This window comes from Toxorhynchites rutilus, chromosome 1 (genome assembly GCF_029784135.1).
Source record: "Toxorhynchites rutilus septentrionalis strain SRP chromosome 1, ASM2978413v1, whole genome shotgun sequence".
NCBI classification, from domain to species: domain Eukaryota; kingdom Metazoa; phylum Arthropoda; class Insecta; order Diptera; family Culicidae; genus Toxorhynchites; species Toxorhynchites rutilus.
The window spans coordinates 69,095,828-69,113,565 of NC_073744.1; the positions used below are offsets into that span (position 1 = coordinate 69,095,828).

The 17,738-nt window shown below is 40.0% G+C and overlaps 2 protein-coding genes across 3 annotated transcripts in view; one reads left to right on the forward strand and one right to left on the reverse strand.

Moving 5' to 3' along the window:
* The first annotated feature begins 519 nt into the window (after positions 1-519).
* Positions 520-4,806, forward strand: LOC129762635 (protein O-GlcNAcase). Its single transcript, XM_055761097.1, has 5 exons — positions 520-1,905; positions 1,971-2,857; positions 2,923-2,996; positions 3,054-3,583; positions 3,652-4,806. Exons 1-5 carry the CDS (start codon positions 738-740, stop codon positions 4,473-4,475), a joined length of 3,483 nt encoding a protein of 1,160 aa, XP_055617072.1. The 5' UTR covers positions 520-737; the 3' UTR covers positions 4,476-4,806.
* A 1,783-nt stretch (positions 4,807-6,589) lies between these two features.
* The window catches only part of LOC129762156 (3-hydroxy-3-methylglutaryl-coenzyme A reductase), a 96,606-nt gene continuing 85,457 nt past the window's right edge, over positions 6,590-17,738 (reverse strand). For both annotated transcript variants that reach the window (XM_055760157.1, XM_055760158.1), the window contains 4 exons: positions 16,598-16,685; positions 15,766-16,338; positions 7,512-9,194; positions 6,590-7,454 (listed from right to left, as the gene is read on the reverse strand). In XM_055760157.1, coding sequence (XP_055616132.1) covers positions 7,346-7,454; positions 7,512-9,194; positions 15,766-16,338; positions 16,598-16,685 — 2,453 coding nt within the window. In that variant the 3' untranslated portion in view covers positions 6,590-7,345. The remainder of the gene's footprint in view (positions 7,455-7,511; positions 9,195-15,765; positions 16,339-16,597; positions 16,686-17,738) is intronic.

The following is a 17,738-nucleotide window of genomic DNA, read 5'->3' on the forward strand; positions in this document are numbered from 1 at the left end:
TTAGTGTAATCTCTATCAGATTAGAAGACACGAAGCCAGTTTCCAAATTTTAAAATTTGAATGAAAACTTTTACTTAATTTTTTTTTAATTACTTGAAACACGAATTCCGATCTCTATTTTACTGTTTGTCTATACATTTCCAGCATTGTTACTGAAACTTTTCATTATAATATAAAGTTGTTTTCAACTTTCGCATTTCGAAGTTGTTTTCAAAAACAATTTTCGCATGAGATTGTTTAACCACCTGCAGAAAAAAAGTGTTTTCATTTAAAGATAATACTAATATGATACAGAAAAGTTAATTTTCAATCATGATTTCAATTTATTTTTTTTAAATTTGAACACGCCCATTTCGCTTGAAAATAAATTATTTTTTGACGCCCCCCTAAGCCAGTAAACGAAGCTCACTGCCGGCAACGCGGATTATTACTCCAATATCAACCTGATCAGCCACAGGGTAATCGCCGCATCGGCCAAACAGTTGCTCTACCATGATTGTCACACAAGAAAAAAATAAAGTAAAAAATAAGTCCTCTTCTGCAACACAAATACACAATTCATGTTCTGCCGAAACTCTGTTCGGATATTACGATTTTAAGAGTATTACTAAACTAGGTTAAATGTTTTTAGTGGAATTTTACTTAGGACACGCAAGTGCTATCTGCTAGATAAAAGAAAACATCTGAAAATCTCCAAACATATCGTGAAAGGGTGTGTATTTTCTTAGTTTCCAACAATGGCTGAGACGTCCGACATTTCTGTGAATGAACACCAGCAGCAGCAGCCGCAACCTACGCCGGATATTTTGGATGGTTCGAAAAACATTGATAACGTTGAGCCTGCCAGTGGTCGTTCGTCTGGTTTTATATGTGGAGTGGTAGAAGGCTTCTACGGACGACCTTGGACAACCGAACAACGGAAGGATCTTTTCCGAAAGTTGAAACAATGGGGAATGGATTCCTACATCTATGCCCCCAAAGATGATTATAAGCATCGAGCCTACTGGAGAGAACTCTATACCGTCGAAGAAGCGGATCATTTGACTGGATTAATTTCTGCGGCCCATGAGCAGAACATAGATTTTTACTATGCTCTTTCACCAGGACTAGATATCACGTACAGCAGCAGTAAGGAAATAAGTGCTCTGAAACGTAAACTCGATCAAGTTTCGCAATTCGGCTGTAAAGCATTTGCGCTTCTTTTCGATGACATAGAGCCGGAGATGAGCAAAGCGGATAAGGAAATTTTTCAAAGTTTTGCCTATGCACAAGTCTCGGTCACGAATGAAATCTACAATCATCTGAATTGCCCCCGCTTTCTTTTCTGTCCCACCCAATACTGTAGCACCAGAGCAGTTCCCACCGTGAAACAATCCGAATATCTCAACACATTAGGATCTAAACTAATTCGAAATATTGACATTTTGTGGACCGGATCCAAGGTGATTTCTAAAATACTAACTGTTGACGATATACAGGAAATCACTGAAGTTCTCAAACGTGCCCCGGTCATCTGGGACAACCTGCATGCAAACGACTACGATCAAAAGCGAGTTTTCCTGGGTCCATATTCTGGGCGCTCTCCGGACCTAATTCCTCTGTTGCGTGGAGTCGTCACCAATCCGAACTGTGAGTTCCATGCCAATGCAATTGCCATACAGACTCTCGCTTTCTGGAGTAAATGTAGTTCCGATACTAAAATTAGTTCGTCGATTTCGTCCGACATCAAGTTGGAGACGGAGAATGAGGAAGGAATCTGTCAAGAAGAAGCACCAGCGTTCCTACCGAAGAATGTTTACCATCCCAGATTGGCACTGAAAAATGCTATCGCCAACTGGCTACCCGAGTTTTTCCAGGAAAAACAAGCATGGGGACCTATTAGTAAACCGCAGCCGGCTGTCACTAGTAAGAAGAATATATATTGAACATTTCTGTGAGACTTTTGGAAAAACTTATGTTTATCTTTTCAGTGGTTATGCCAGTTATCCCAATTATACCTTCCGTGAATACCTGTATGACGTTAACCTCGACCAGCACAACTACAACCACCAGCGCGAATATCCTACCAGTTCCAGAGGTTAATACAACCCAATTACAGCTATTCGCTGACGTATGCAGCACAGTTACGAATGCTTCGGAAAATGTCCCAGCGCCCATAATGAACTCCTTAGTATCGGCAACGAAGGTGATAACTAATGAGACATTGCCGAATCCGGTGGCTGCTGCGGTAAGCAATATTTCGATCCCTTCAACCATACCTATTTCCAGTTATCCTCTCCCGATCATGAGTATTAAAGCAGTCGAGGATCCTGCGATCGGTGCATCTGTGTGTGAGGATTTAACGGTTAGGAAGGACTCCATTGAAGGTGAAACCGAAACCATTAGTAAGCCGTTGGATGGAGACACTGTTATTGAGAATGATTTGGATCATAAACAGCTGCTCGAATCCAGCGAGAAGCAAGCGTCGCCTGCCTCGGATATTCCTCTGCTAGCGGACGAGGAATTCAAGACTAACGAGTACGCCGAGGTCCAACTGGACCAGACGACTGAAATACGAATGGTGGAAGATGGCGATTCCGAAGTGAAAATGATTGATCTGGAGGAAAATGAAGTGAAGATGGTGGATGCAAGTGAAGTTGACGAAAAAATGATCGACAGTGAGGACGGGGTTCTTAACCCGATTAAAATTAATGTAGAGGATCAAGACGTGAAGGTCGATGGAGCGTTGAGTACTATTCCCCGACCATGTTCGACCACGATAGGTGCAGAACCAATGGAATGTGGAAGCAATTTTACGTCGCCAAAACACGTTCTGAAGGCACATTTTGATGATGTAATGATGTCGGAAACTACTTCGGTATGGCGGATGCTATTCTGGTATAGTCTATCTTTTCCAAGTTCTATTTTTCTTTCTTATTACAGACATGTTCAGGCAGTATGCAAGTGGAGAGTTCTGATACTTCCCTTATGTCGAATGCGGAAATGGTCGAGGACAAGTGAGGAACATCGAACATTCTTTTATCAACCGATATTTTTTCGTAACTCATTTTCAGAAGTGCTAGTGACAAGGAAATTACGACTCACGACATAATGCTACTCTGTGATCTGTTTTATTTGCCATTCGAGCATGGGAGCAAAGCGCTGCAACTGCTGGCTGACTTTTACTGGTTGAAAACGAACGCGAGTGTTCTTTCCCGATTAAATCTGAAAAAATCTACCCCTGGTTCTTCTGATGCCAAATCCACTGGAGCATGCAACAGTGCAACAGATAACCGTGGAAATGGTGAACAGCTAAACGGCATTCCTCCGGCCTGCCTAGGTTTAAATATAAAAGATAGTGGCATAAGAAGTGAAGTACAAGAGTGGTTACGTCGTTCAGAATCGTTTGAGAACCTTTGTCAGAATATTTTCCAGTTGGCAAGAAAAATTGCCCGATGTGCCAACAAAGAACTCTGTTACGATTTGTTCTCCTACGTGTGGGATATCGTTGCCGTTTTGTCGCTGTTAAGCGCGTTCGTCAAATGGTTAGCGCTAGGTCATTTCCCAGATAACGTGAATTCGTTTACTCAGGGTGGATATACCTGTAAGTATCTCTTATCTCATTTACGTTGCATTATAGATATTAAATGAGGAAATTTTCCATTTTGGCAGGGTTCAGCAAAGGCTGGAAGGAAACGTTCATGTCTGGTGATCAGGAACCTTGGGTTTTTCGCGGTGGTCTCGTGTCAGATCTCCAACGTCTTATCCCACTAGACGCCGGAAACGATTTGTTCCTTTACAAACTGCCCGAAACGTCTGCTGTAAACTTGTATACGCTACGACCCTACCTATATACCGACGAGACATCCTTGTACAGTATTTGCAATCGCACAATACAGGACGGTGACGAAATCAGTGAGAGACTACCGGATGGTTTGTCGAATTTGTATGCTGATCTGGACCTTGGACCATTTCTGACGCTTGCTCCGGAATTTTGCATACTAATTGAAGACAACAGCGCTGGTGTTGTTGGGTACGCTTGCGCTGCGCTTGACACGAAATCGTTCATTCGGAAAATCGAACAATGTTGGATACCGGAGATGTGTTTAAAATACCCACTTTCGTTGCTACAGGGCCACGATTCTAGCGAAGATTGTTCGAAAGAGACTTCAAACGCTGTTCCGCAGCGTGTTCATGATAGTATTATGTACTTCCATAACTTTAAGAATGATTATCCTGCCAGTGTTCTTAATACGCATCCGTCACTCATGAGCTGTCACATTCTGAAAAGCGTTCTCGAAGAAGACGAAACGGTCTGCAAGCGAGTTATAACGGTTTTATTGGCTGCACTTCGTTCGAACGGATCTTCATTCGGTGTACACGTGTGCATCGACCGTTCGGATAGATTTCTCCATCAGTTCTACACGAAATTAGGTTTTATCGATATTTACAGAGACGACGGCGACTCTAAATTGTATTTAGGAAGGAATTTCTGATAGAGGAATATTGCTGTAGCGTGTTTTTTTTCTTGTTGCAAATTTCGGTATCTCGCATTTGTTTTTTTATCGGTGCTCATAATCAGAACTTCGACATATGACATTATGACAAGGAAATTATCTTGCTATACTTTGTACTGTACTCCTATCAACTAGAACGAAACGATTTGTTTAGTCTTATCATGATCATAATATCCACTATCGTGCATATGAAATAGCGATTTTTTGGAATGCATCACTATTGTAAGCAGTATAACAGCTTCAAGCCTAATTAATTATTTGTAAATTTAGTTATTTATCGGAAATACAAAGAAACAATAATCATGTTCAATTTATTTCAACTCCTCTCGATCTGATGACTGTGTTCATACATTTTTAAATTCAGAAGCAAGTGGGAACGCCATTTGCCTTTGAGAACACTGGAGGCGATCTGGTGTAGTGGTTAACATCCGTGTCTCTCACGCTAAACATCGCGAGTTCGACTCTCACTCCCGTCATTCTTCCTTCGGAATGGAAGTAAAGCCGTGGTCCGTGTGTCGAACCCAGCCATAAGATTGGAAAGTCACTATATTACAGAATGCTGAACGACTTATCTTGTTCATAATCATAGAACGGAATTTATTAAATGAAATCAAACTAACCAGTGAGCAATAGGATTCGGCGATCTCGAATCGATTTTTTACATTCCGATTTTCGATTTAGTAGATCGATCTTTTGTACTCGAGAAAATCGATTTTTTCGGTAGAGGAAGTGGTGGCATAGTGGTCACCCTAAGAAATATGCCCATTTCCAGCGTCTACATACTGATTCAATCCCTGTTTCTCGAAGAACATTGTAGTTTAACTCATCGTTCTTCAAGATAGCAAACGGCTTTAACTATAAAAAATCAAAATAGTACACTTTTCATCATAAGAAAAATAAAGGTGAAAAATCACACTTTTTTTTGCTTGTATGTAAAGTGGTCACTCGCACATATCAAGTTAAATGGGATAGATTTATGCGTTTTTTTCGTCCACATTTGTTCAAATCATACTTGATATAGTAGGTACATGTATGAAATAAGCTTGGCCTATACACCTAGAGTCTCAATTTAAATTTTCTCATGCATACTAAAACGTAGTAAGAAACACAACGTTCCGCATAAAGAGGCTTGGTTTAGTGAGAGTCGCATATTTATCCAGGGTCAAAGCCACAAAAGGATCTTCTTCAAGAGCAGAATGTGATGCGGTATATCAACTTTAGTAAACAGAACGATGTAAGTTGTTATTCACCTATGATCACTTTGACCCCAAACATCAAAGTAATTTATATGCTAACTAATCGCTGAGGTTAAACTAAATATTTGTTCACCTCTCCCAAAATATGTTAACAGTCGTCCAAACTGATGATTTGTCCAATATATCAGTTTGAATAAACTAAATTTCCCGAGAAATTCCTTAGAAAGTCCGAAACTCGTCCCTCTACACTAGAATAACCCTTAAAAATGGTTACGATTTCACGAAGTATTGAAATTTCATAAATTTTCAAAATATAATATCTCCATTTTGGAGAGTCCGACACGGAACCACTATACATCAAACTTTGTCAAATTAGAAGGGCTTTTCAATAGAAATATCAAAAAAAAAAATCGAAGGGTGGGTGTTTTGAGATATTTTGAGATAGAAAAGTTTTTGAGCAAGATTTTTCAACAGTGTGTTTTAAAATGTTATTTTTTCTCCAATAGCTAATTGGCTTTCCAACAACTTTGTCGAACATTATATTTAAGTCAGACATCTGAATTTTGAATTACAAATTTTTGAACGAAAAATCAATCATTTTGAATGTGCCCTTTTCAAAAATCACTCGTAATTGAAATTGGTTATATTATAATGAAAATTATGATTTTAGGTAGTTTCCATCATAAGTACCCAGTACCAAAGAAAATTGGAGAGGATCGGGTCAGCGGTCGGTCGATTTGACATGGAATTGCTCTATAACAAAAAATTCCCGAGATATCTTATGTAACCGAGCCTGTAAAAATAAACGAATGAATAAAATTCCCGAGATAGAGCTGATTTTCAGCGTCCTGATTTTATATGGAATTTCTCAACTTCTGCCTAAACTCTGTGACCGTGTAAGGATTTTCATAATTTATTTATACTCCTGCTATTAGCACCAAGGTCTTTACTTCACTAATGTGTTATAAATAGTTAATTCGTAAATTGTCTCTCGTTCATAGAAAATCCCAACAAATACACTTACTTCTACCGTTCATTCAAGTCCAGCTTACGTTACTTTTGCGTTTGTTTCGAAGCCCGATTTACTTATTGCAGAGATTATTTTTTAAAAACTTCCGATCGGATGAAAATCGATCGACGGAAATTACGACTTGTGTTATGTCTCATCGCTTGTATTCTTCATGTTCTCGTTTTTGTTGCTGTTAAAGAATTTCATGGCAATTTGCTTCTAGCTCTCGATTTGTATCGCTTGGGGAAATGTTGAAATATTTCGTTGTTAATTGTTTCCAATGGGTTTGAAATTAGTCTACTTATGTACAAAAACCATTCGTTCTAAAATGTTACAAGTTCTCTATTCAATTGTTGCTGTAGTGGAAGCTTGAGCTTATTTTCAATATGTACAATATGCCTGCATTATGTCCGCTGTTCGCTTTTGGATAATTTTATTGCGTTCATTCCGCTATATTATTAACAAAATTAAAACATTTTTGGACATCGTACTCAGCGGCGTCCGTAAATTTGTTTCTCTGTAGGACAGGTGCCGAATGTAGGGATTTTCAACTACTATTGCCAAACTCTATTCTTTTGATATGTCCTAGACATTGCGTCGCCTCTCTTTTGTTTTCTTGAGGTAGTTTTAACCAGTAGTAAATGTTATTGGCTAGTTTCAGTCAAAGTACACGAGGTACTGCTATCTCTGCTGATGGTCATGGCGGAGGCTGTAGGGGCAGTTGACATTCCGGGGTGCACAGCCACCGAAGATCTGCGGAGAAGCGAAGCGATTAGATAGGGAATGTATGATGTGATTTCAGAAATGTACCTGTTGTGTCGCATGTGACTCCTGACTAGATCGCTGTTTACCAGCGCAGCCATGAGACTCAGTTCTCCAGCCATGACAGTAGCACAAATTACGCGGGCCAATTGTTTGGAGTGTTCGGCTGGATGTGTCGGGTGGGCACCCCTTACTCCTAGCATATCTAGACATGCACCCTGTCCGGGTAGTCCAGTTCCGCCGCCAACGGTTCCTACTTCAAGCGATGGCATAGTGCAGGTCATATATAAATCGTCACCGTTTTCACCATACAATTCCATGTTTGTCGAGCAATTACTACTAGTTACATTTTGAGCAGGGTCCTGACCGGTGGCAATGTAAATAGCTGTTACCATATTTGCTGCGTGAGCATTATTTCCTCCAATACTGCCAGCTACAGCAGATCCAGTCAAATTCTTAAGTTTATTGCACTGAACAAGTGTGCGGGAGTTGGTTTTAAGAATCGTTCGTAATTTGTCAGCAGGAACAATAGTCTCACAAATGACCCGCTTTCCACGTCCTTTGATCCAGTTGACGGCAGCAGGTTTCTTATCTGAACAAAAGTTCCCACTCAGCGAGATGATTTGCATATCGGCAAATGAGTTCTGCACAATACGGAGCGCCATCTCAGAGCCTTTCGAAACCATATTCATTCCCATAGCATCCCCAGTTAGCGCTCGAAAACGGGTATACAGTACCGGACCATCCATTGCGATGTAAAGTTCCTGTAGACGTGCAAATCTACTGGTGGAATCGAAAGCTTCCTTAATCTGAGCGAAGTTTTCCGGAGTTTCCATCCATCGCTTGGCCTGAGCTGCCCGCAACACATTCGGAAATTTAATACAGGGAGCACGAGTCATTCCAATATCTTCCACGAAGCTGGTAACTCCTTGCGTTGATATAGCTTTGCAGCCTCGATTGGTGCTCGCAACCAATGCACCTTCCGTAGTTGCCATCGGTACGTAGTAACGAGCGCCATCCAATAGAAGGGGTCCAGCATAACCTACAGGGATCTGTACGTATCCAAGAACATTCTCACAGCAAGCATTCATCACCTTGGAGTAGTCATAATTTTTGTAAGACAAATGCTTCAAAGTATGAACTGGTAAACCAGCCTCTTTTGTGATCAAATCTCGGCGAATCTTGACGCCACGCTCTGCATTTCCAATCACACTCTCAATTTTATATAACGGGCAGTATCCATTACCAGCCCTAACAATCATTTTGATTTCTTCATCCGTCAGATCCTCTGCACCATATTCGCTTCCATTCAGTATCTTCACGCAGGTATCCAACGGCCTGGGCTCTCTTTCCACCAACAACTCATCCTCAAATTCATCGGAATCTAATTCATCGTCAGCCCCCATACTCTTTGCCCGCAGTTTTCTTCCTGGTAACAGCGAAAGCTCGCTCTGGGTAGCCTTCTCCTCTACCGGAACTGTCTCGGCCAGTACGAATGTAGCCCTCTGGCCTACTGCTGCTTGTTCCAACGACAATTGTTGGACCTCACTGTTTACGGCCAGCTGCTTTTGTTTGTGGGCCGCAGCTGCTGCTGCAGCGGCCGCTGCTTCGTTTGCCACCGATAGCAAAATCTGGTCGGACAGATTGTGACGGTCGAAGAAGACGAATTTGACGCCTAGCGCGACGATGAGGATGTACGTCACGATCTGCTCGGTGCTGATCGAGAGCCACCTGGAAGGAAACAAGGAAAGAAAAGTTTTGATCAATTTGTTGTGTCTTGCTTATCTATGACACTCATCAGAACCCGTGACCGGAATAAATCGCAGCAGAAAATAGCTGCAACAGAAACGACCGCTCAGAAAAGTGTAGAACTAGAAACATTGTGGTGCGGGAAAACATAATGGGTATAAATACCTCACAGGAATTTTTTTTATAAATCTATCTATCTATCTATATATATAAAAATGGAGTGATGTCTGTCTGTCTGTCTGATTCTTATAGACTCGGAAACTACTGAACCAATCGACATGAAAATTGGTATGTAGGGGTTTTTGGGGCCGGGGAAGGTTTTCGTGATATTTTGAGACCCCTCCCCCTCTCTATGGGGGGGCTGCCATACAAATGAAACACAAATTTCTGCATTACTCGGAAATTAACCAAGCAAACGAAACCAAAGTTGGCATGTGAAAGTTTTAGGGTGCATTAAATGTTTCTATGATGGTTAGACAGTCCTTCCCCCACTCAAAGGGGGGGCTGCCATACAAATGAAACACAAATTTCTGCATTACTCGAGAATTAATCAAGCAAATGAAACCAAATTTGGCATGTGGAGGTTTTAGGATGCAATAAATGTTTCTATGGTGTTAAGATACTCCTTCCCCCTCTCTTAGAGGGGGCTGCCGTACAAATGAAACACAAATTTTTGCATTACCCGAGAATTAATCAAGCAAATTAAACCAAATTAGGCATATGGAAACTTTAGGGTGCAATGAATGTTTCTATGGTGGTTAGATACCCCTCCCCCTCTCTTAGGGGTGGCTGCCATACAAATAAAACACAAATTTCTGCATTACTCGAGAATTAATCAAGTAAATGGGCGGGACGAAGTTTGCCGGGTTAGCTAGTATTTTATAAATTAATAATCCGAGTCCACCGCCGACCCTTCTTCAGAAGCGGCGGTGTTTCACACCCAAATCTGTGTTCCACTGATTGCTTGGTTAGTTTGAAAAATAGGATCCTTTAGCAAGGTCCGATCGAGCTTTAGCGAGCGTTTGCCCGGCGCAAAATCATAACAAAATTATAATCAATACATACTCGCACACGGTATCACAGACCGTCTTCTACCCATAATATTTTCCAGTGTTGCAGTGTTCCATTCAGCTGGCCCCGCTTTTTCCTGCACTAATCAGCTAGGTGAACTATTAATAAGATTCCTTCTGAATTTTATTCATACTAAACACTTAAGAGACCCGCGTCGGTCCCTGGGGATTGACGCTGAATTTTCCGCCTTTTCACGCCGGTCTCATCGGACCGACAGTGGACTTTTCGTTTGAGGAGTGTCGGCACTGGGAATGACAGCAAAGTCCACTAACGATCCGCAGGGAACGATATGGGCCAGACGAAAAGTTCATTGTTCGCTCCCCAGTTTGGTCGAGGCTCAACGTATTAATGCTTATTTTTCACGCATCGAGTTTCGCGGGATCTTGTAATGAACACGGGTATTCGTAGGCACCAGTGAAGTAACGCGAAGTGATGTATGGGTTGTCCGTGAAGTTCGTGCCGCTACTAATGATATCCAAATTTGGATGACGATCAAGAATATCGATACACGACACACATAATCATTACAGATATAGGCAAACCCATTAACGATCAAGCTGTAAAAATTATTTTTTAACAAAAGCCATTATTCATGAATAATTTTTTCCGCTATTCCGTTTTCCGGAAAATGATAAAAAATCGAAAAATGGCCAAACAAGAACATTGGCCAAAACCTACATTTTTGTTCCTGTAGGAGGTTCGATCCAATGGTTTTTTCGTACATCACAATATCTTATCTTTGATCAAAGTAATACTGTAGAAAATATTACATATTTTTGTATTTCATAAGGTTTTGTTTTTCGTGGTTATGTGAGGTTATGTACTTTCCGCACATAGTTGATTTACACCGATTTTATTCCTCAACTAGCTGACCCGGCAAACTTCGTCCCGCCCAAAATTTGTTTTTTTGTTATCAATACCTTCAAACATTCACGTTTCTTACTAAGCGCAAGTTCATGAGTCCAATCGCAGAACTGTTCATTGATTGATCTTCTAATCGACCCCGTTCAATTTACCTTTTACTAAAAGTACTAGTACTTCTACCAAAACTCATAATTATTTTTAGATACAATTCTCGTTCAAGATTTTTCAACCACTTGCAAATAACATTTTTCTCCGTTACATGGAATAAATGTTCGATACAGAAAATATGATAGAATGAAGACAGACCCCTCCTCTCTTCTTCCCTTAGAGAGGGGGAGGAGTGTCTATTCACCATAGAAACGTTTCGTGCCCCCTAAAATCTTCACATGCCAAATTTGGCTCTATTTGCCTGATTAGTTCTCGAGTTATGCAGAAATTTGTGTTCCATTTGTATGGGAGACAACCTTAGAGAGGGGGTGGAGTGTCGAATAACCTTAGAATCACTTATTGCACCCTAAAACATCCACATGCCAAATTTAGCTGCATTTGCTTGATTAATCCTCGAGTAATGTAGAAATTTGTGTTCCATTTGTATGGCAGCCCCTCCTTAAAGAGGGGGAGGAGTATCTAACTACCGTAAAAACATTTATCGCACCCTAAAACATTCACATGCCAAATTTGGTTTCGTCTGCTTGATTAATTCTCGAGTAATGCAGAAATTTGTGTTTCATTTGTTTGGCAGCCCCCCTTAGAGGGGGGTGGAGTATCTAACCACCATAGAATCATTTATTGCACTCTAAAACCTCCAGATGCCTAATTTGGTTGCATTTGCTTGATTAATTCTCGAGTAATGTAGAAATTTGTGTTTCATCGGTATGACAGACCAACTCCCCCCCACCCCCTTAGATAGGGGGGAGGAGTACCTAACCACCATAGAATCATTTATTGCACTCTAAAACCTCCAGATGCCAAATTTGGTTGCATTTGCTTGATTAATTCTCGAGTAATGTAGAAATTTGTGTTTCATCGGTATGACAGACCACCTCCCCCCCACCCCCTTAGAGAGGGGGAGGAGTACCTAACCACCATAGAATCATTTATTGCACTCTAAATCCTCCAGATGCCTAATTTGGTTGCATTTGCTTGATTAATTCTCGAGTATTGTAGAAATTTGTGTTTCATTTGTATGGCAGAGGGGTCTCAAACTATTATGAAAACCTTCCCCGGGCCCAAAATCCGTACATACCAATTTTCATGTCGATCGGTTCAGTAATTTCCGAGTCCATAAGAATCAGACAGACAGACAGACAGAAATCCATTTTTACATACACAGGTAAAGTTATACAAAACTGAATTAAACTGATAGTATGTGGTAGCTAATAGACTAAGCTATCGTTTGATGCCAAAACCTTACCATATGGTTGCTTTCCAAAGCCATGAAAAATTATCAAAGTTGCCGTTTCTCGAACGCTTGGCATAAAATGCTTCAAAAAACAGTAAAAAGTAAATTTGAAAAAAAAATTATGGATCGGGACCGCATAAAAAAGTTTCCTTAAATAAATAACCTAAATCCTAATGATTTGTGATTAACGTCCGATTAGACATGTTACCTCTTCGTCTTTTTGTGCGATTACTTTTCAGCCATCCAGCTAGCAACCAGTCGGTGCCGCGGAAAGGGCGTCCAAAATGGCTTTTTTTACGGTTGAGAGTTTGAATGAGTTTCCCAATTGGCCTTTTTCAATGACGAATGAACTGAAAAAGCTTAAAGACTATAAGACTGTTTCTCTTTATCTTTTACACTCCATTACTATTGCGAAGCTAATCACACCAAAACCGAAGAAAAAAAAATATAGGAGGTTGTGCCCAAGATACGACCGCATTTTTGACGTAGAACTACGCTGTTATTGTATATAAGTCGCTTGTTTATACCTTCGGATATAATTCTATAATGCTGTGAAATTTTAGAGACAACTGCTTAATAAAAAAATCTCTGAAATGGTTTTTTCATTGCAGAATCAGTTCACGATAATTGATTGATCATTCATTCTTGTCCTCGCAAAACAATACACTAGCTGATCGTATATCGCAATTAATTTCATGTCAATGCATTGAAAATTTACCTCGAACGCTATTCCAGTGGCCTTTTTAACAATTTACTTCCTTGGTGACTCAATAAATGAAACGATCTCTTTCTGTTAACCACAATAACCTCGAAAAGAGAAGCATTGCTTCATTGTGATCGAGATTAACGCAATTGCAATCCTAGTTGAAGGCAGTTTTGCGACTGGCACGCGAACCCAAATAACTTATAATATTCCAGTAAGACATTCAAGATGCTTGGTATTCCCCAAATATTTTTTTAGCGCACAACCTTAACGCCTGCTTCGTCATAACGTCAGTTTAATGCATTGATGCATTCTCAAAGGCCCTTCTGATGACGGAAAATTCTCAATGAAGCCCTTATGATGACGGAAAACAAACAATGTTTACTGCTTGAAAAAAGACTGAATTATGCCACACAGCTTGTACTCTGCTGTAACACCCATCAATGCGAATTCGCTGATGAGTTTGTCAAGAGCGACCGCCTTCACCACCAGCGGGGGGAGCTTGATTTTGGTTGCTGCATAGGTAACGGCGTTTACATTTTCGACCGACGCGCCGAAGTCGCCTACTTCGCTGTTGTTTGATGCGGTGTCACACTCGCAAAGGCTCGGTTCAGTGCGAGCGCTTTTTACTGCACAAACATCGCGTGCATCATTAGATGACGCTTGCCTCGAAATTTTATTGCCCCTGGCAATGCGTTCATTTTTGGCAGGGCTCGAGCCTGCCTTCCTCTTCTTGCTCATCACACACTACGCGAAGCGTCCAATTTATGACGCGGAAAGGAAAACACGATACGAATAACGCGAAAAACGAACAGAAAAGTCAAACGACGATATCCAAGTTGGATTACCACTGGTGGGGTCCAATCTTAGATCGAAGCGCAGCGAAATCAAAGTGAACTGGATAGCTCAACAGTCCGATGCCGAATGAAAGTTTGCCTCAGCGAGATCCATTGTTTATACTCTAGGCAAGTATTCCCATTCATTCTTCTACTTTTCCTTTGTTCACAGAGACTTTAACTCCTACGATTTCCCCTTCGTTGTTCGTCGATAAGTTGCTCGTTATTGACAGCTCTGTTCGGGGCAGCACACAAATGGACAGAGCAAATGTATGGGAAAATGGAAACGCCTAAAGTTTCCATGAATTTTAACCATTTATAAACCAGGGGATTCTAATGTCTAGCATATTAAACAAATCTTAGAGAATTTCCGATTCGTTTGGTATGTAAATCGCCAAAATCCGTTCGCGCCAAAAATAGTTATTAACGTTAACTTCATTTCATAAAAACGTGACCTGTTTTCTGATTTGGCACCCTTAATGAAAGACGTAGTTCTACGTCAAAAAAAAAAAAGGATTCGCGCGGATAGTTCGTTCGCTGCTGCCTCTGATATTGCATCACAGAACCGAAACGACTTCATGGCAAGGCAAACATCATCAGAATGTTCTGTATTAAGGATTATGGATACGTTTTGACGACGAACGTTTTAATTTGTCACAGAAATCACTCATTAGTATCGATTAGCATTTCTTGGAAATACAAGTTGAGATGAATTATGAATAGAATAGAATGTAGAATGCGTTAAATGCGTTAGGAAACAAAACAAGGTGGATGCAAACCTTGAAGTGGGGGAATATGATTTAAAAGTCTCTTTTTTCTTCTGCTAGAAATCCGATAGCATGATTCAAAAACGAAAATTATTCGTACAAAGTGACGAATTTTGTGACTTCATGGAAACAGTTGACATATCTTTTTACTATAATTTTTTTTTCAACATTCAAATCCAAAATATTTAAAATTTCCGAACCGATTGACTAATAGATTAACTTTTACGCAGGTTCTCCAATGTTTGTTACATGCATCCAATTCTCTCATGACGATCATGACGCAAATTTTAGTTCAATCGAATGAAACTATTAACGAATTCTACTGACGTCATTATTGACGTCAAAGAGCTATGTTCATAGAAAACATACACAAATCGCCAAATGTCGAACAGTTCGAAAGAATAAATTTCCCTTTTGTGTTATCCAAATCTTGTTTCCTATAACTGCCGTCAACAGATTCCCGTTTTGAAAGGTCTTGACGACACCAATCCTTCTTTTTTTTGAATCGGATTTACGTACACATTGGATAGTTTGCATCAAAAAATCATAGAGTCATAAATAACAATATTAACTCTTTGAGGTTGTATGTCTACCAAAATAAGAAATCATAGAATCGTTCTGTGATCACAGTCTTGTTCTGTGATGGGAATATGTGCGTATTTTAAAACATTCTTAGATACAATAAATATCGTAAGACTAGCAGATGTTCGTCCTCTGAGATAAAAAGAGCTATGATAATGAAGATAATATTTTACGTAATGTTGCCCATGTGCAAAATGAAAAAATAGCGTCTACGAACGACAGAATTATTGAATACAGTTCAGAAAATATGTCTGTTCAATCTGAAATAACTTCCATCTGCGAAAGATAATTTATGTGGTATCTTGTTCATCCAGAGTTTCATGCTCACCTCATTATAAATTCGGAAATCTCGTTCGGTTCAGTCTTGTTCAATGCAGCCAAATGTTCGTGACTGTGCGAGTTGATAATATGTTCAGCAGTGTCCGAGTCCTTTTCGGAGATGGCCAGTCGGCTGAGCACGTGCACTATCATTAGTCCACTCGACATGATTAGCTTGACCCGCTGTACCACTGGATTTGGCTTCTGATCCTCCTCACTCAGCACACGGGCCAGTAGATTTTCCTTTTTGTTCTTCTGCACCAGATTGCCCGCGTTGCGAGAAAGGTCCAAAATCAGCGATAGGCAGGCAGGATAAAAGGTCATGAAAACGATGTAGTTTACGATCGCCGACAGGACGGCAAAACCGCTCAGCAACTCGAGCCGCTGAACGCCCGATAGGGTACCTACACCTATGACAAGAGTTTCCACCAACGTGTCAAGGGTGATGGCTGGGCCGAGAATTTCCAAACCACGGGCGATGTTCATCGTGACCTCCGACTGACTCGAACCACAGAGCGCCAGCTGAGCGAGGATGCCGGCTTTCGAGAGGTCAATCAGAAGCAAGAAAAAGAATAGAGCATCTCTGAAAATGAAAGTAAGATCGTTAATCGTATGTACGATTACAGTTAACAAAATAGATGTTACTGGCTTAACAAATTCACTCACTATTGAAGGTTACAGCAAGAGTTCTCAGCCAATTATCTTTGAACAGTGTTACATCATTGATTGACACCATTGAGAACATCGATGAAACGTTGAACTTTTGCGTTGCAGCCTTCAGCAGCAAATACAACCAGAAATATCTATCTGTTAAATAAAGCCAATTACAGTCCAATACTCACTTAAGATCGGAAACTTCACTACCGAGGAAGTTGATCACAGTCGACGTGAAGATGAAGCTGGAGAACACCGTAAAGAGACCTGCAATGCCTGTGAGATGAGAAGACAAAAAAATTGGAGTCATAATTTGGCAAAACTGCAAACATAAATAGCAAAAACTCATTGAAGTCTAGTGAGTGACATGTAGATTCAATACATTCTAAGTACGAGTTAATTCATGAAGAATTAATAATAAATTTAGAATGTCGTCGACGAGTGCTTATCGCTTATTTCGTGTGTCGAAATTAAGATTACAGCATAGCAGAGCCGTAAGGGTGCGTGACAAATGAGCATATCTCTAATTTTTATCATCGTATTTTGAACCAGACAGCTGCTTTCTAGTGCACAAGGTGTTCAATCTAGAAATTAGATCAATAGGAGATTCGAGTTCGAGAGAGAAGTTTACTTTCTATGATCCGACGCTATTTTGTATAAAATTCATATATTTCGGGGAGCTCGTAATCTCTAAGGCAAAGACCACATAGTTGGGACCCTTATGCAAATTTGTGTTTTATTCGATGTATATTAGATAAAGAATGCATAACTAATGTATCGTACAACAATAATGTAGTTAGTCTGTGCATTTAGTGCTCCTTTGCAGATGAAAACAACACAATAAAAAAAAACTGTCATTAATTATCACATATTAGCTATGATAATGAGCGAAAATGGGTTGTGTTTGTAGATTATTAATATTTGTTTCTAATAGCGTATGGTTCGAGTTTATCAGGTCGTGATGAGGAATACATTATATTTTATCATTCACTCGTGATTTTTTTTGGCATATAGCAAGCATTTAGTTTCTATGTTTCTAAAAATGGAAGGCCAAATGTGTTGCTAAGCGCAGAACCTGAAGAAGGAATAGTACGATTTGAGCCGTCTTCTTTTTTTGTATTTGTCTCGGCCTATAGATCAATATAGTGAAAAGAAAAATCGGAAAATTTTCGGAAAACTCTGAACCTTTTACTGTAAAATTCCTAGTACTATCACATTATTTCCAGACACAATTCTCATTCAAGATTTTTCAACCCCTTGCAAATAACATGTTTATCCGTTACATGGAAAAAAAAGTTTGATACGGAAAATATGATAGAATAAAGACAG

Bases quoted from the DNA above. Each gene is read 5' to 3' on its own strand.
- LOC129762635 (XM_055761097.1), top strand. From the start codon at position 738: ATGGCTGAGACGTCCGACATTTCTGTGAATGAACACCAGCAGCAGCAG. The intron at 2,858-2,922 runs GTATGGCGGATG...TTCTTATTACAG, and splicing joins TGATGTCGGAAACTACTTCG to ACATGTTCAGGCAGTATGCA. The intron at 2,997-3,053 runs GTGAGGAACATC...ACTCATTTTCAG, and splicing joins GCGGAAATGGTCGAGGACAA to AAGTGCTAGTGACAAGGAAA.